Genomic DNA, 17,750 nt, shown 5'->3' on the forward strand with positions numbered 1-17,750 from the left:
ACAATAGTCGGCTAAACAAATGCCTTAAAAACTAAACTATTACATTATTCACAATGTTATTTGATCAGAAAACAAAAGTGAAACACAGAATGTCCACATACATAGTTTTATAGTCACACAAATGTATCTATAAAGCATTGAAAATGTTAATGTTTTGCAAACATTTTTACAGGCAAATCAATGACCTGCTAAAAATAGTGCTGTCGCTTTTCGGATCGAGTTTAGCCAGCTGTCAGTCGTGGTCTTTTTTTACATTCATGTTTTTAATGTATTATTGTCGTTTGTGATTATAAATAGCGGATATATCATTTTCAATATGCCCAAAGGAGGTAAGGACGATTACGAATGTCATATATTGTGGGCTTTTTGTACTCTGTTAGCTTGTTAGCCAGTCCTCAGTGGAGTGAGATGTTTTTCTTTTAAGATTTATAATTTTGTGTTATTACATTAAAAGTATTGCTGTTGCCAACTATTTCATTACAGCCTTTAATCCATGTATATGCATAACCATATTAACGTTATAATAACAGTTGCTTTATACATTATATACTTATTTACATCACTGTCAACAGCAAATGTTTGTTAGTGCTTGTAAAACTGACTCTAGTGTAATGCTGACAGGTAAAAGGGGTAGTCACAAGGGCCGAGCACGGATGTACACAAGCCCTGAGGAGATTGACGCTCAGATGAAGGCAGAGAAGGAAAGGAAACAGGTAGTGTATCTTAGTTTCTAAACTGTGCAAAGTTGACTGGTAGTGTAAAACAACCAAGCTCACCCTAATGTCGGGCTTTCTTGTTTTCAGCAAGAGCAGGAGCAAGGTGATGGTGATGGGGCCGCTCAGAATGAATTGGCAGAGGAGAAGCTTCCAGGATCAGGATCAGAAGACAGTGATGATGAAGGCTCCGATGTAGGCTACTTTACCTGCGCAAGACACTTTTTTTCTACGTACTATTGCCTTATGTCTTGATTGTTATGTGTCCAGAGGAAACGAGCTGGCGTGGAAGGCTTAATAGAGATCGAGAACCCCAACAGAGTGTCTCAGAAGTCCAAGAAGGTGACGCAGATTGAACTGGATGAACCAAAGCAGTTATCTAGAAGAGAAAGGTATGAAGTTATGTTGTTGTTTATGAAATGTTATTAATCTATGGAGGAAATCCATTGTTAAACACAGCCATGGAGCACATCATATAGCGCTGCAACTTTTTAACTCATCATAGTGAAATCAACCATTATTTCTAGAACATTTACAGAGAACCACAGTTGGCCGCATACGGAACAAGCCATACATACTACAGCGAAAACTACGTACTATTGAACACAATACAGGCGTATAGGTTTAACACAAAGTGCTTGTTCAGTTGGTGTTGAAAAGAGTGAATGGATACTTTAATTTAATGGTCTGAATAAAAAGTCATCATCATAAAATACAGTACCCTAAAAACACACCGGCACACCCTGGTAACTATGAGAAAAGAACGCTGTAATATCTATATAACATTTAAAATATGTACAAAAATAATTCTGCCAAAAAAAGACAACTGGATTTAAAAATATTCATCAGTGTTTCTTGACTAATGGAGTGATACTTTTTTCTCTCATATGCACCTGGTGGCTAGAAACAAAAGTTGATTATACATCACGTCATTCAGCAACGTCTTGTTTTATGACCATTATCACCTTCATCACCACCATTTATTTAGAAAGGTTGCCAGAAGAGCAGTTCTTCTCTCCCTGGTGACATGAGATAAATAGATATTTGGTAACGAACATCTGAGGTTTGGCGTAAACAAAGGGGGAGCTGTTTGTTTGTTTGTTTTCCTGAGGACCTGGGCTCACAAAAGCAAGGTCTTTCTTGACCTTGTAGCCATCCCACTCCCCTGTATAATAGTATCACACCACTATTATTCAGGGGTCAATTATTTAAAAACTCCTTTGTATTTGTTTTAGAGAGGAGATTGAAAAGCAGAAAGCAAAAGAGCGCTACATGAAGATGCACTTGGCAGGAAAAACAGACCAGGCTAAGGCAGATCTTGCCCGCCTTGCAATTATTAAAAAACAGCGAGAGGAGGCAGCCAGAAAAAAAGAGGAAGAGAAAAAAGGTAAGCAACAGTAGAAATCAACAGTTGTCATACACATTAATAAAGCAATAATACATTATTTTTCTCTTCTTTTTTTTTCTTTAGCAAAAGAGGCGGCAGCAGCGGCAGCAAAAGGGATGAACTCACTCTCATTGAAATGATGAATGAGAATTATCAGAGGGTATTTACGGACTGGTGCAATATAACACAGATTTGCCTATTTAAAGGAAGAGCTAAAGATGAAGAGTATTTCACAGTGTATTTGAGTTGTGTGTACGACACGGCTTGGAATAATAGCCACAAAGCATAATGGTTATGACATCAGCACTGAGTACATGTTTATTCTCCTTTGCCATTTATCATGTTACTGATAATGTGACTGAATCACTGTATCTTAACCATTTTTGCTGCTATGTTTTGGAGCATCACAACTCATTATGGAGAAGATTCAGATTCATCAGAAATGCCTCAATATTTATTTTGGTTTTATTTATCAATGAACAGACTTTTGAATCCACTTCTGTGTAAATGGTATGAATGAGGAAATGTAGAAACTAAATAAAAGTATCATATAATTTTTAAAATTATTTGTGCAAATTTACAAAATAGATTTACTATCACAGTATGGGTACAGCAGCACATAGGGTTACAACTCTTATTTCCTTACATTCAATAATCTAGAGCAGTGTTTCCCAACCAGAGGTACTTGAGCACTTGGCAGGGGGTACTTGGAATAACCTCAGATTACAAAACGAAAGTGAAGCTGAGTAGAATTTCAATATGACTTTCAAAGACTTGATTTAATTATACCTGCCAATAAAAGAATTGACTCAAACAGTATTTTACCTATATTTTCAACATAACAATCTACCAAATTGAATAATCTATGCTTAGTTACTCACTTTGTTATGATTTTGTGAGAACTCGAAGTACAAATTAACACCTCAAGGGGCACGTGAGACAAAAAGGTTGGGAACCACTGATCTAGGGTCAAATTAAAAAGTGAGTAAAAGAAGGGACACCTATGAGCTGAGTTAATTAATAAACTGCTTAGATCTCAGACGTGTATACTTTGGAAAGTACAGTTTCTTACAAAAATAATCAATTTAAATTGACTTAACATCTTTGTTTTCACACTATCTTTCATCACGAGTTTAAGAGAGTCGTTGCTCTCCGGCGCCAGTGAGGCACCAGTGTGAGGCTCTGAGGCCATTACTGTGCAGAGGAAGAAGAGCACGCGCGCACTGATTGGTTGAAAGTTTCGCGGACTTTATCCTCGATACAGAGCAAACCATTGAGCAAACAGACGCTGCAGTTTTTTGTTTCAGCCTCATTGTCTGACGCCTGTCCAGTGTGCGGCTGACAACAGCAGGATCTAACCAACAAGGTAAGTTTAAGTAAAGTCATATTTAAAAGGCTACACACGCTGTCTGTCAGTGTAGTGTTTCAGATGGGCCCAGTTTATCATTATCATTTAAGTATTGGCGAAATGCATGAGTAAAACAACAGAATGACAGCCGACTGCTTGCATTCACGCAACTTCATTCCATTTAAAAAGATTTGTTTCCTATATCTTTCATTGCTAGCCTACGGTAACATTGTGCTGTAATGTTTTGCTGACGGGCTAATTTCTAGGTCAGTGGGGCAACATTTAGCGCTAATAAAAGTCATACGGTCATTGACTTGTTTACAGAAATGACACAAGCAGCCTGAGTAAGGTGGCTGCAGTTGTGGAGCCTGTAGCCTCATCAAAATAGAGGCTTATCTTATCTGGAGTTTTGTAATGGCCTGTGTGACGTAGACAGTCTTCTCCAGGTTTTGTGAGGTCAGATCAGTGTTTTTTAATGGTATGTTTCGACGTTGCTAAAATGGGATTTATATTAACATTTTGAACTTGAAAGTTAGGGCTCACCTTTAAGACTATTGTTTGTTTGTTTTTGGTGTTGGTGTATTTAAATCTTTTCTTATCTAGATTTCCATTTGGGACTAGAGAAACAACAACCATGTCTCTGACAAATGGCCATTGTGTGAGCAAAGAAACATGGGACTCTCATAACAAGATGATGTTGGAGCCTCTGGCCGCCAACGATTTTGAGGTTTGTTTGCATTTTTTTTTCAATATACCAAAATCTTCTCTTCAAATTCACTTGCTGCATAAAGTGTTTGGTTAAACGTGAACTGCCTGGCTGCAAGGATGTTAAGAGTTGTTATTTTTATTACCGTTCTGTTTCTATTGGTGCTTGTTTACCTGTGTTCCAGGTGTTCTCTATCATAAAGAAAGAGAAGCACCGACAGACTTATGGCCTGGAACTAATAGCATCCGAAAACTTTGCAAGCCGAGCTGTGTTAGAAGCGCTGGGTTCTTGTATGAACAACAAGTATTCTGAAGGGTACCCTGGTCAGAGGTGCGTACGTGTAGGCCGTTATAAGTGAAGGATATTCTGCTTATTTATTTCTATGACATAATGTGCATTTTCAGGTACTATGGAGGAACTGAACATGTGGATGAGCTGGAAAGACTCTGTCAGCAGAGAGCACTGGAGGCTTTTGGTCTGAACCCAGAAAAGTGGGGCGTCAATGTTCAGCCATACTCTGGTAGACACTAGATTGATTTAGAATATTTATTTAATCTCTTCATTATTTGTGCGTATGTTCAAGTCACTTTTGTGCTTTTTCATTAGGTTCTCCAGCTAACTTTGCTGTCTACACTGCTGTTGTGGAACCCCATGGAAGAATCATGGGATTGGACCTTCCTGATGGAGGTCACTTAACCCATGGCTTTATGACTGAAAAAAAGAAAATATCAGCCACATCCATGTATTTTGAGTCAATGCCGTACAAGGTAAATATTTTTGACATTTCCTATAAGTTATCTCTGGTCCTGAACAACATGTTGTTTGTCTCCAGGTGAACCCTGAAACAGGATATATCGACTATGACCGTCTTCAAGAAAATGCAAAGCTTTTTCACCCCAAACTCATCATTGCAGGTTAATGATTTGTACATTTCTTGTACTTCCCTAACCCGAGTAGCTTTAGTCATGCCTTGTGATTTTTGACTTGTAATAGGTACAAGCTGCTATTCCCGTAATATCGACTATGCTCGTATGAGGCAGATTGCAAACGAAAATGGAGCATATCTCCTGGCAGATATGGCGCACATCAGTGGATTAATTGCTGCTGGAGTTGTTCCCTCACCATTCGAAAGCTGTGACATTGTTTCAACAACTACACACAAGACGCTGAGAGGCTGTCGTGCAGGGCTTATCTTCTACAGGAAAGGTATGTTGCCATAAACCTAACAAGATTTTTTTTTTTAGGACTCTGATTTTTATATGGGCATTTTTATTGTTTTGCAACAGGTGTGAGAAGCATCGATAGTAAAGGCAAGGAAACGATGTACAACTTGGAGTCTCTTATCAATCAGGCTGTGTTTCCTGGTCTGCAGGGAGGTCCACACAACCATGCAATTGCAGGTATAATATTCTTGAGCCCCCCAAAAAAATGCTTGTTTAAACTTATATTTTGACATGAATTCCTTTTTATTAGGTGTTGCTGTTGCTTTAAAACAAGCCATGACACCAGAATTCAAGGCCTATCAGCAGCAGGTTTTGGGCAACTGTAAAGCCCTTTCCAACGCCCTCATCGACCATGGCTACAAGATCGTGACAGGTGAGTGTTTTCCCAAATTATTGTATCCTTTTTTAAAAATACGCTTTGGACATAAGTTTTTTCATTTTTTCATGTTTTGTCATGTAGGTGGCTCTGACAACCACCTCATCCTGTTGGACGTACGTACCAAGGGCACCGATGGAGGCAGGGCGGAGAAGATTTTGGAGGCTTGTGCAATTGCTTGTAACAAGAACACTTGTCCAGGTATGCTGAGTGAACATGGTGTCTGTAGTTGTAGAATATAGAAAATCTTATATTCTCCTTCACACATTTTCATTGAAGGAGATAAAAGTGCTCTGCGTCCAAGTGGCCTGAGATTTGGCTCTCCAGCTCTGACATCTAGAGGTTTGGTGGAAGAAGATTTTAAGAAGGTGGCAGAGTTCATCCACAAAGGTAAACCTTTAAGCGTCCAACCTGCCACAAAAGTCCAATATACTTGTCCTCATTGCTATTATCATGTGCAGGTATTGTGTTGACACTGGAGGTGCAGAAAAGCCTGGATCCCAAAGCGACCCTGAAGGACTTTGTCCAGGCCATGTCCCAGGGACAGAAGTTTCTGGAACAGACCGCACAGATTCGATCTGAGGTGGAGGCCTTTGCTGGCCAGTTCCCCATGCCTGGCCTGCCTGAGTTGTAGTGGCTCCCAAAATGAATATGTAACAATTACTATGACTGAATGGCTCTGTGTACATTTTGTTGAAATTATATATTTGTCTTGTATATCCAATGTGCAGAGCTTTAATTTGAAAATCTGCTTGTTTTAAATTATTATTGTACAAGTCCAAAGTTTCTGCATAACAACTACTGCAATGAATTTTAATCACACTTTTTCAATTCATCTGATATGAATATGAACAGTCGCACAAATGGGGAACAAATAAAGCATGAAGTGCATAAGACTGGTTTGTTTTGTATTTTGTATCAAGTCCCCTAAGTAGCTGTGTACGGTCAACTGTCCCAAAGTCAAGGCATTTAAACTGTGCTCTCGTTATCTGTTATATTGTATGTATGTTTTGCATTTGGAAAGCCCCAGTCTGAGTGATTTCCGGTGGAGGAAACGGGCCTGTATCATTTTCAGCTGCTTCTGCCTTTGCCCCAGAGGAAGAGGCTCGTGATCGACTGAAGCGGATCGTTTGGTCGAGCCTGCTGTAGTTCAGAGACTGTTTAAGTCGCTTCTACGGACGACTGCCTTCTCATCCCGATGAGGTTAAGATAAAAACTGCAACATTTTAGTCCGTGTGTCGCTGTGAAGGATATTTGCAATTAATTCATCTATTGATTTTCTGCGACTAAAGTTGCCAATCTCCTTGTCAGTGCTCCAGCAGGCTAACTCCGTTAGCTCATTGGGCTAACGTTTATGAATCCAACAGGCAGATCTAGGTTTACGCACTGATTCCTGTGAAAGTTCATAGCAGCGTCAGACCAAGGCAACAACATGCAGGACCTACTCGCCAACGTGGATCACATCAAGTTTGACCTGGAGATCGCGGTGAAGCAGCAGCTGGGCGCCCAGCCTCTGCCTTTCCCCGGCATGGACAGTAAGCGCCTCTGTTAGCAGCTACATTAGCCTCATCCTGCACTTGCTGCAAGAGTTGACCAAACATTATCCCAGTGATGAGTGCTCTTCACTGTACTACTATTGTTTGGACGTTAGTGTCTGAAACATGTTTGATTGAAATCTCACTAAAAACACCAACGTTACAAACGTTTCTAAACTGTAGCATCAAAAAGCGTCAAAAACACTTCAATATTGTCAAAAAGTACGGTGGCTCGAGTCGTTGATCAATGCTAATGTTTCTCAACTGAGTCTACGTATTGTAATAGATGTTTTCACGTTTTCCTCGTGATCACTGATGAGAAACATAATCTGACATGAACTTGTATACAATGTTTTCAAATAGCTACATAATGCAGTAAAATAACCACCTCTGGTGACTTTGTTTTACTTTACACTTGCTATTACACTACGGTGACCTTAGACCTGTTATAATGAAGGTTGTAACTAACAAACTGCCTCATCCTGTCTCTAGAGTCTGGATCTGCTGTGTGTGAGTTCTTCATGAGAGCGGCTTGTTCGAAAGGTACAGTATATCAACAATATATTTTACAAGACTACAAAAAGAAGCCCAGCAAATCTGACTGCGTTTTGCTCCACAGGTGGCATGTGCCCCTTCCGTCACATCAGTGGAGAAAAGACTGTAGTTTGTAAGCATTGGCTGAGAGGACTGTGTAAGAAAGGCGACCAGTGCGAGTTTCTTCATGAATATGACATGACAAAAATGCCTGAATGCTATTTCTACTCCAAATTTGGTATGTATTAATTTAGTTCATTACTGATTTGCTTGTGACCATATTTTGTAACTTTGCTAACTGTCACAGGTGAATGTAGCAACAAAGAATGTCCTTTCTTACACATTGACCCTGAATCCAAAATTAAGGACTGTCCTTGGTATGACAGAGGCTTCTGCAAACATGGTATCTCCCCAGCCTTTCCAAGATTCTTAATAGTGTTGATTTATGTATTGTATTTTGAAAATTACTGAGTAAGCCATCTTTTCAATGCAGGCCCGGACTGTAGGCACCGGCATACAAGAAGAGTAATCTGCGTAAATTACCTTGTGGGATTTTGTCCAGAAGGAAAGTCTTGTAAATTTATGCAGTAAGTCATTATGTGCAGATTTACAATTCGTATTATGCCTTTTTCATTACACTAACTATATTAATCTGTTGTCACTTACTACAGTCCTCGTTTTGAGTTACCAATGGGAGCTTCAGAGCAGCCACCTCTCCCACAAGGCCAAAACCAGCTAAAAGTAAGCTGAATTCATCAACTGACATGAATACTACAGATGCAGATGATGAGGGAATGCAGATGACATCACAGCATAGCAACATAAGCAAACGAGTGCCAATTCTACATTGTTCATTTCTTTAGACACTCGTTCTAGAAAGCTGAGGTTTCAGGCTACAGGGTGCTGTATCACCCTGTTGCATACCCTGATCTATTGTTTTGAATTTGCCCATCTATTTTTTACAGATGGCTTCTACCATGGGCCGCTCCTCTCTATCTTTAATCCAGTTGACCAACTCCAGTCCAGGTCAGCGGCCACAAAACAACTACACATCTGCCATGAATCCACAAAATAACATAATGGCTAGAGGCCAGAGGCCATTGGACCAGGTCACATGCTACAAGGTTAGTCATATTGTAACCATTTTTTATATTGCCATAATACATGCTTATATTCTACTGTACGGTTCTATTTCAGTGTGGAGAAAAAGGACACTATGCCAATAAATGCACTAAAGGTCATCTTGCCTTCCTGAGTGGACAGTAGAATCAGACATGTTCGAAAGAGTTTTTAATCTGTCATCGGTGCAGAGCTGCAGTGACACCAGTTGGCAGAATAACTCTGGCAAGTTTCAAGGACTTATTGCTGGTGAAGCAAGACATTTTGTACCAAGATGTGGGCCAGAAAAGAAAAAAAGAACACTTGTAAGATGAAGGTTATTAAAAAAAAGTGACTGTCTACACAAGTAAATCTGTTTGTACAAAGACAGAAAAGATGGGAAGGTGTCCTCATTGTTAATACTCTGTCTATAGTTGCAGAAATAGAACGTTTTTCCAGATCATTCACAGTTAACAGGTTGTGTTGACTGTGACAATAACTTTGAAGCAACAATTGCAAAATTTTAAACCATCATCTGTCAGGTAACATCTTTCTAAACCCATGGGAATACAGCACAACAAAGACTTGTAATTATAAACCTTCATTGCTCTCTTCAAAGAAAGAGCTTTTCCCCCTTGATGCTCTTGTAGATCATGTGTGTATTGATATGACAAGAGAATCATCTGGCACACACTTTTGTAATGCAATGGCTAAATTTCTCATTCCATTTTCATAATAAATCTTGACAAATTCAGCTCATGCAATTATGAAACTGCATTTCATTGATGTACACTTGTCAGAAGTTAATGCTTTAGCCACATTAACTCACTTTGCCACAAACTTGTCATCTTTTGGTTTAATATAGCAGTTTTCTGGACACTTGACGCTTAATATTGCGTTATTCATGCAGTCCACACTTGTTGGTGGTAAGCTACTATTGCAAGCACAGCTGCCCTGGGGTAGACGGAGAGAATTGAGGCGACCAGTCTGTGCCATCGGGCCCTTCCAACCACTCACTGCGTTCACCCTCGACTCCCATCCAAGTGCCAACCAGGCCCCACTCTGCTTAGCTTCCGCGATCAGGCATAGCAAAGGCGAGATGTCGAAATATCTGCTCTTTCAGTGCGTATCTAGACTACTTTCAATTAAGTGCAACACATTAAATAGAATATTTTATATTTATTGGTCACAGACAAATACATAACAAAATTATGCTGAGAGCAATGGGTGATTTTTGCGCAACCCTCATGAATAAGTCGTTGCAGAAGATGCTCAATGGTACTTCCTCCAACGATCATGTTCTGAAAGCAAACATCCTGGTTATTTTACGCACAATAACGACAAAATGAGAAAAGGAAGGGAAAAAAAAGGACTTACTGATGTGGTCATATTCCCACAGATAGCTGAGAGCTATGTATCCGGCAAGCAGCATAGCCACGCCACCAAAACCTCCTTTCTTCACATTGATGTACTTGTTGTAGTATCTGTCATGGCCTAGAGGGATAGGACAAAAATATAACCGTTTCTGTAACTTGGAATTTGCTTTCACAAGACTCCTCACCGTTGCGGATGGATGCAATAATGCCATTAGGAGTGAAGTCTCGTCCTCCAATCCAGGTCCCGAGTTGGCCCAGCTTCACGTCCATCAGTCGCTTCTCGACTATTGGAACTGCAATAATGACAATGAATGTCAAAATCAAAGGACTTTATATCGACACATCATTCAACAATACCTACAGTTTTCAACCAAAGTATATGACAACACAAATGCACCTTTGACGGTCGTTAAAACTACCGCCATTATAAGAAAGTATAGACTTATTACAAACTGTCCAACTCGGAACACCGTGCATCGTTTACGTTAGCTGCTAATGCTAAGCTAATGCGAGACTCCACATACATGACACTTAATCCTTGCAAAATCGGGGCAGTGTGCGAAATCACAACACTGCTATATGGCAAACGACACGCAGCTATGTAAGAAAATGTTAAATGGAAGTTGACATTGTCAGTTTATTTGCAAACCAGCCAATGACAAGCAAAGTCCTTGACGTGACTTGTTCTCAGCCACGTTCAAACAGCCTTTTAAGTCCAACACATGAGTCTGACTTGTTAGATAAGAATCAATGCTTGCTAAATGGCGAAAATAACAAGTAAATGTGGACTAAATGCGACAAAATAAGATACGTTTTACAGAGGGCACGCTGAATTACCTGGTCTGTCCGCCATCTTGACTGGTGCTGAGAGCTGGAAGAGAAGCGGGGGACGATGGGAAAGAAGGCAGGGGCGTTATGGCTAATGCAGTCCTCTCATATGTCCACCAGAGGGCGGCAGCGGAAACAAGTTCAATCAGATGTCCCTCACTGACAGAATAAAGCGATAAACAATGATGTAAGGGGTTTCAAGGGTCATTTAAATGTGCGAGGAAAAAATCTTTATTGCATATCTTAATTTGATTTCAAAACAAAAATGTTGGTATGTTGGCTCTCTGCAGTAAAGACAAGGTGCATGGTGCATGTTTTGTTGCAGTTTTCTTTGTGCTCAACCTGAAACACAGAGTGTAGTAAGCAACAATGATGTCTCTTGGCACCTCATCTGAGAATCCAGACAATCGATTGGATACAAACCAGACCAGCCTTGAGCACTGCATCACCTGAAGACAGTAGTTTGTGCTCACAGTGTGCTAGTGTGGGGCATGAGGTGAGGCAGCTGTATTTAAACCTCATACCACCCTGTTAGTGTCTTGTATAGACAGAGTGTACACCCTGCAGACATGGCAACTGCCCAGAAAGTGACTATATATTGGGCACCATCCAACACCATCCACTTAGACAACTATACTGCTCTAACGACCTTAATTACACAGTAGATTCATAGATCCAATAACGCCCCATCTCTTTTCTCTCGAATAATGTTTCCCACATAACTGCAAGTGGTCTGCATTTATAACTGACTGTTTTGTGCTCTCACAGTGGATTGTGAGGTGAACTCTTTATGCATTCAATTTATATTCACAACAAAACACAACTTCAAATCAACAGATAGAAAAGATGCCGAGAGTTAGTAAAGTGATTCTAGAATAGGCCAAAGCACCTTTCACATAAAGTGCAACATCTTAAAATATTTGTTTTGCCAATTACCAGAGGGTTTAGACCTACAGACCTAAGCATGACTAAGCTGGGAAGAGACCAAGCTTTAACGCAATAATAAAGCTTTAAGTACATTGTGTCCGACCAGTTGTTCCCTCCTCAAAACAAACTAAACTCAAAAGTGTGCATAACTGGTTGTTCGTGTTTTGTGAGTCCTGCTACGATTGATTCCTTTCACATTGAAACAGTCCTTGAGATCTACTGTTGAGAATATTGATTAGACTTGTTTCACAGTTCTGGCAGAGTGACCGGAGGCAATCAAATTTATTCATTTAGTGAGGATACGAAATGCCGAAGATAAACAAGTGGAAAAACACGCTCACATTATAGCAAAAGGACATAGGATAAACAACTGCCTTGAGCCTGCTTCCTCTATTTTAAGTTCTGTGTGATATAAGCGCAAAACAGGCCACTGCAAGGTGATCCAAACTCTTGTTGTTAAGATGTCAGGGCAAACCACAGACTCCCAGAGGTGGTACATTCATAGCATTCATAGCACATTAAGGGCATTCCACCTGTAAAGATGACCACCTACCATTTAGCAATCTAATTTACAAATCTACAAGCAGAAAAGGACCCAGCAGCCTTGCTCACCTGTTCATTAGTTTTGTTTGTTTGGTCTAAAGTTGCCTCAGGCCAGACGGCTTCACAGGAGTCTGCACTCGCTCCATACACACAACACACAAGGGGCTCGATGATTTTATTCCACGTCAAGAGGCAGCTGCCCTCGAGGTCCACCACCGAGACAGCTCTTTGAAGCTGATGGAGAGAGAGAGGAGGAGACAAATGCAGGAGGCCGCTGGAGAGGCAAAAAAGAGGTTTGTGCTGGAATAAAGGACGGAGAGGATAAAGGACTGTAAGAGCGAAACAGGGACAGTGGTGAAAGAGTAAGAGAATTCAGAGAGAAAAAGGGAGACAGAGAGAGGACACTCTACATGCAGCAAAACACATGACCTTTACACAGAGATGCTTCCATCACTGACTGCACAGCCATCCCTCTGTCCCTTTTCATCGTTGCTTTTTCTATCAATAGAATACGCTGACCCTCTAATCAAAACCATAACTACCTGTGATTTAAATGTTTTGCACTAAATAAATCACTGTAATTCTCTTCATTCTTCTATTTTCCCACCTTCTGTTAGAGTTAAGCCCATATCAAACCTCCAGACGCACTGGGAGAGTTGGTTTTAGCTTTATATACCCTCCAATCATTTCCGTAATCTCTTCATGCAGTGATCATGGGGGAGTAGCTAAAAGGACCTCTAAGGCTCTGATAAAGCTCCCTGAGGAGACCTCAGTGGCAGACAGGCACATGTGAGGAGCACAGTGTGTGGAAGCTCTCCACTGGGAGCGTTTCATTCCACACTGCGATAATGGCCTGAGCCACTAAATCAAACTTACCCATCCACACTCACATAGTAATGTAATGGGAACTATTAGCACAGCGCCTAATCAAGGTTGGACATGTGCAGAATACCAAATAGCTAAGACCAAAAATGGAAACAATAACAGACTTTCAGACACGAGACTAATTCATTATGCATGTAATCAGCTCGGAGAACATTAAAACATCCCGTTCATATTATCCATATCCATGATAATCAGACTTGTCTATTCCAAAATCTATCCGTCTGATTTGATTTGGATTTCCAAGAGGAGGAACAATTGAACTGTCTTCAAACATCATTTCTTATATATAGGCAAAGTCACTTGAGGGGGAAAGGCCTCTACAATGCCATTGGGCTAAATCCATGACTAGGCTACTTTATTACACTAGTCAAATCAGATCTGAATGATTTCCGTTCCAAATGTCTTTCTGAACAAAGAAACTAAAATTAAGAATGTATGATAATGCTTGCAGCGTGCCTATAGCAGAGCTACTCTATTCTACCAAACACAACCGCAGAAACAGCGATGGACAGTCACACGAGCAGTGACACAGCTGCTTACTTCAATTGAACAGGGCGCACTGTTACATAGCAACCTTTAATAAACAAATTCAGCGAGATCAGAGACTGCGATAATGAGGCAAACTAAGCTGCCTGTCTGACTCTTTCTGAGCGTTGCTGATTCGTATAGAACAAAGACAAATGTCTTAAGAGAACAGATCAGACCTAAACCGTGATAGAAACAGTGGAAAAAAAGGTCAGAAATAATGCCCTGAACCTTTCTCCTTCAAGTAATCCCCTCAAATATTTTGTTAGGTTATATCTACTGTATATAAATATGATGATTTCTGGCTTTATATGAATCAAAAACACAGACAAGAAAGAGGAAACGTTGAGGAATCTTTCAGTGGGAAAGGACAGTTAGATTTCTGTTTTTACTGGCAATTATGTGATCATTTCTAAAGCAAACGTTTTGACCCAAGAAAGCCACATTGGGTTTTTACATTTGCCAGGGAGCAATTTTGGGGTTGTCAAATTAGTAACATTTACAAATTGACTGCAATGGCCTAAACTACCAGAAATACATCTCGCCAGTGAGAACTGAAATCAAAAATCATCCGGTAATACCAAAGAGACCACAAAGAGTTTTGCCTACAACTGTCTTTGCCAGCTTTCCCCACCTCCTCCACACCCCTATCAACTTTAATTTCCCTCCAAATCCACCCAGCCAAATGGCACACCAACACTGCTCTAAAGCCTGGAGTGAGTTGCAGGATTTTAGTTTCCTTCTCTTGTGTGAACTTGCTCTCCTCTTCTCTCCCCTGGTATCGCTCTCTCGTTTTTAGACATCTCTGTTTCTCTCCTCAGTCTGCTGTTTCCATCTTGAGTCAACTCCACCTTTCCTCTCTCCATCCATCTGTCGCCATCTCTCCCTCCTTGTGCCTCTGTGGTTACACCTGTCTTTTTCTTTTCATCCTGCTGCCTCACCTGCACCGCCTTGCAGCTCATTACCTGCACTTTTCTCCTCCTTGAGCTCTTTTCTTATTTTGGATTTTTCCAACCGTGTGATAGGATTAGGACCTCATCTGTCTGTCTTTCTTCCCCCACCACACATGATCTTTTCACAAATTCTTTATCGCTTTCCCCAGAATTGAGCGTCGGTGGCGATATACACTGCTACTATCAGTATGCAGAGTCATGGCGCTGTGGCTCGACTGCCATTGATTGAACCAAAAGCTAAATATAGACACAGTTAAAGCTCAGCATCTTTGCCAGGCTGGAAGGAGGGGTGGGAGTGGGTAAGGGTGGAATGATGCAAATAAACATTGCAAAATGAAGTAAGAGTTGCAAAAACAACATTATAAAGGATAAAGTCGCCCATACCACTGCGCCGGGAAAAAACTATTTCCATTGTGCGATGGAGATGCAGCGTAGTATGACCTTTTTATGCATTCATAACTGTGTTCAGAGCAAAATGTGGGAAATATAACAGCGTGAGAGCCATTACGATTTCTGTCAGCTCAGATTGCTGTAGGGTAAAGCAACGTGACAATCTATTATATTTCAGAACACAGCACAAATCCAGAGCTACAAGCCGCCAGCACAGACAAGCTACAGCCAAGTGGGAAAGGTGCAAGACAGGCTGATTATGATAGACACAAATTTGGCAAGTCGGACAAATTGGGACAGGCAGGTTGGATGCGAGGCAGAAGCAAACAGATCAGCTCCAAAACTCTGACCAAAAAATGATCCAAAACAAGCCTATGGGCGGTGGTGCTGTTCAGTTTAATTTCTGTTCTGTTCTCCCTTGGTTTTGTTTGTTCTTGCTCTTGTCCTTGATCTTGTTTCTGTTCATGTCTTTATTGTTTTACTTTGACGTGTCAGTTCTGTCACTGCAGTTTTGCATTACTTCCCCTGTTGTTTACCTTCCCTGCCCTTGGGTGCTTCACCTGTTCCTTGTTCCCGACTGTATTTAGACCCCTATGTTTTCCCTTGTCTTTGTCGGTTCATTGTCTGGTGTCTGCTGCGTCTTGACAGGCCTGGTCCCGACTTTTCGTTTTGTAAGTTCTTTAGTAATTTCTGAACTTTGGTGTTGTATTTTTGGCATTTCTTTTCCTTTCTCTGGACACTTCTGTTAATAAATGCTGAGAGCAGTTTGCCTCTTCTCTATGCTCCACCTTCACACCGTGACAGAATGAACTAACCAAACATGACCCAAAACTGCTCTCTTCAAGCCACCGATGGACACCATTCTCCGTCCAGGGTGGGCTCCTCTAGTCTTGAGGTCACTGTCAGACATCCTTCTCCATCCGGGGTGGGCTCCTCCTGCCACCATGGCCCTCAGCAGGCCTTCATGATCTACCTCCACCTCCCTGGAGCCCCTTGACCTTGCAGTCCTGTCTCCGCTGGAGCCCCTGGATCTTGTTGTTCCGTTTCTGCCGACGCCTCTGGACTTTCTGCCAGAGATCTTGGACTCCCCTGACTTGCCTTCGGGGTCCACTCTGCCCCACAGCCTCCTTCGCCTACAGACCCTCCCTGCCCGACTCACCTGACTAGTTTTTGGACAGTTTTTGTTAATAAATACTGGAGGCTGTTTTGCATTTTGGGCCTTTTTCTCTACACAACCAGACCATTCAATTCAAAGTTACAAGAAGAAGAAACTTTCTTACAAATGTCTCTTGAAAGAAGTGTGGATAATTTCCTTAATTTCCTGATTTCTGTTACTGGAATGCTTGTGCGGGGATATGTCATAAAACAACTCGCTCTACCACCTGAACCACCGACTCCTGTAATGGCGAGGACAAGATTGTACTGTAAACCAAGAGAAAAATAGAAAAGTGAACAGATTCCCCTTGCACTGTGGAAAACAAAGGCAGAGTGAGTGTCCTGTCGGCATGATAAATGCACTTGTCCTCATTTAATGTCCTTCCGTAGTATTCAGCTCTTTCCCTCCCTATTTGTTTCATTGCAAATCTTTCCTACCCCTCGTTCTTAAGAGTAAACCTTTGTTTCAAGCTAATTCAAAGACAAGACTGTATTTTGTTAATCCTATCCGAGCTACAGTCATATACAAAACATGTTAATATCGGTAAGACTGAATATCAAAAAGATAAACTGGGGCAAATAAAATGAGATAGGTAGAGCTACTTGGAGACATAATAAGGCTGCTATGGCGTTTAGTGGACGTCCATATGGCTCCATTTCTTCGTGGCAGCAAAGGCTAAGATCCCTGTTTGCCAGCATTAACATATTGAAATGAAGTGATAAAAATGTCAGTCACATAGCGGCTCCAGCACTTGTGTCTGTGATGAGCCAGACTGAGACACGTAAGGGCAGAGAGAACAGATCCCTTCATTTGCTCTTTCTCTCTCTCTCTCTCTCTCTCTCTCTCTTGTGTTGACATGCAGACATGCACTTTGCACAATAAAACCAGATTAAATTTACAAAACTGGAGGAGCATCATGAACTTCAGTTGGCTAATTATGAACGGAAAAAGAATGTAAAACGAATCCAGGACCTTGAGGGATTGTTAAACTCAGTTGTGAGATATTACTGTGAATCCTGAATTACTGACATAAATGTACGGCAAAATGTATTGTGAGGTTTTTGTGACTCAATATTTTTATACTGAGAAATAAAAAGGCATTTGCGGTATAAAAATAGCTAAAAATGGCCCATATATCAAGGGACAAGATTTGCTTTATGGATAGAACATGATTTCAATTGGGTTTATTGTTGACATAGTAGATACAAAATTTGACTATCTTTGTAAGTCTTAAGCAAACTAAGTGA

The 17,750-nt window shown here is 40.8% G+C and overlaps 4 protein-coding genes across 4 annotated transcripts; 3 read left to right on the forward strand and 1 right to left on the reverse strand.

Annotated features, from left to right (window-relative positions):
* The first annotated feature begins 192 nt into the window (after positions 1-192).
* On the forward strand, positions 193-2,607 carry pdap1b (pdgfa associated protein 1b). Its single transcript, XM_079564143.1, has 6 exons — positions 193-329; positions 622-713; positions 804-908; positions 984-1,105; positions 1,949-2,100; positions 2,185-2,607. The coding sequence occupies exons 1-6, from the start codon at positions 317-319 to the stop codon at positions 2,238-2,240; spliced, it is 540 nt and encodes a 179-aa protein (XP_079420269.1). The 5' UTR covers positions 193-316; the 3' UTR covers positions 2,241-2,607.
* Positions 2,608-4,058: 1,451 nt separating this feature from the next.
* Positions 4,059-6,589, forward strand: shmt1 (serine hydroxymethyltransferase 1 (soluble)). The gene is made up of 11 exons (XM_079564137.1): positions 4,059-4,175; positions 4,339-4,484; positions 4,559-4,674; positions 4,761-4,921; positions 4,987-5,068; positions 5,148-5,360; positions 5,441-5,554; positions 5,628-5,750; positions 5,838-5,954; positions 6,033-6,143; positions 6,215-6,589. Exons 1-11 carry the CDS (start codon positions 4,083-4,085, stop codon positions 6,385-6,387), a joined length of 1,449 nt encoding a protein of 482 aa, XP_079420263.1. The 5' UTR covers positions 4,059-4,082; the 3' UTR covers positions 6,388-6,589.
* A 294-nt stretch (positions 6,590-6,883) lies between these two features.
* Positions 6,884-9,241, forward strand: cpsf4 (cleavage and polyadenylation specific factor 4). Its single transcript, XM_079564142.1, has 8 exons — positions 6,884-7,288; positions 7,781-7,831; positions 7,908-8,060; positions 8,130-8,225; positions 8,316-8,409; positions 8,494-8,563; positions 8,788-8,946; positions 9,020-9,241. The coding sequence occupies exons 1-8, from the start codon at positions 7,186-7,188 to the stop codon at positions 9,086-9,088; spliced, it is 795 nt and encodes a 264-aa protein (XP_079420268.1). The 5' UTR covers positions 6,884-7,185; the 3' UTR covers positions 9,089-9,241.
* Positions 9,242-10,084: 843 nt separating this feature from the next.
* atp5mf (ATP synthase membrane subunit f) lies at positions 10,085-11,267 on the reverse strand. The gene is made up of 4 exons (XM_079564150.1): positions 11,134-11,267; positions 10,482-10,589; positions 10,298-10,414; positions 10,085-10,221 (listed from the first exon to the last, which is right to left on the reverse strand). Exons 1-4 carry the CDS (start codon positions 11,147-11,149, stop codon positions 10,193-10,195), a joined length of 270 nt encoding a protein of 89 aa, XP_079420276.1. The 5' UTR covers positions 11,150-11,267; the 3' UTR covers positions 10,085-10,192.
* Positions 11,268-17,750: the final 6,483 nt, after the last annotated feature.

The sequence above is a fragment of the Gobius niger genome (assembly GCF_951799975.1).
Source record: "Gobius niger genome assembly, chromosome: 10".
Classification (NCBI taxonomy): domain Eukaryota; kingdom Metazoa; phylum Chordata; class Actinopteri; order Gobiiformes; family Gobiidae; genus Gobius; species Gobius niger.

Coding starts and splice junctions, on each gene's coding strand:
- cpsf4 (XM_079564142.1), top strand. CDS start 7,186: ATGCAGGACCTACTCGCCAACGTGGATCACATCAAGTTTGACCTGGAG. Junction 7,832..7,907: donor GAGAGCGGCTTGTTCGAAAG/GTACAGTATATC, acceptor TTTGCTCCACAG/GTGGCATGTGCCCCTTCCGT. Junction 8,564..8,787: donor AAGGCCAAAACCAGCTAAAA/GTAAGCTGAATT, acceptor TATTTTTTACAG/ATGGCTTCTACCATGGGCCG.
- atp5mf (XM_079564150.1), bottom strand. Junction 10,415..10,481: donor TATTGCATCCATCCGCAACG/GTGAGGAGTCTT, acceptor CTATCCCTCTAG/GCCATGACAGATACTACAAC. Junction 10,222..10,297: donor GTGGGAATATGACCACATCA/GTAAGTCCTTTT, acceptor GTTTGCTTTCAG/AACATGATCGTTGGAGGAAG.
- shmt1 (XM_079564137.1), top strand. CDS start 4,083: ATGTCTCTGACAAATGGCCATTGTGTGAGCAAAGAAACATGGGACTCT. Junction 4,922..4,986: donor TTGAGTCAATGCCGTACAAG/GTAAATATTTTT, acceptor GTTTGTCTCCAG/GTGAACCCTGAAACAGGATA. Junction 6,144..6,214: donor GGCAGAGTTCATCCACAAAG/GTAAACCTTTAA, acceptor TATCATGTGCAG/GTATTGTGTTGACACTGGAG.
- pdap1b (XM_079564143.1), top strand. Junction 714..803: donor CAGAGAAGGAAAGGAAACAG/GTAGTGTATCTT, acceptor TCTTGTTTTCAG/CAAGAGCAGGAGCAAGGTGA. Junction 2,101..2,184: donor AAAAGAGGAAGAGAAAAAAG/GTAAGCAACAGT, acceptor TTTTTTCTTTAG/CAAAAGAGGCGGCAGCAGCG.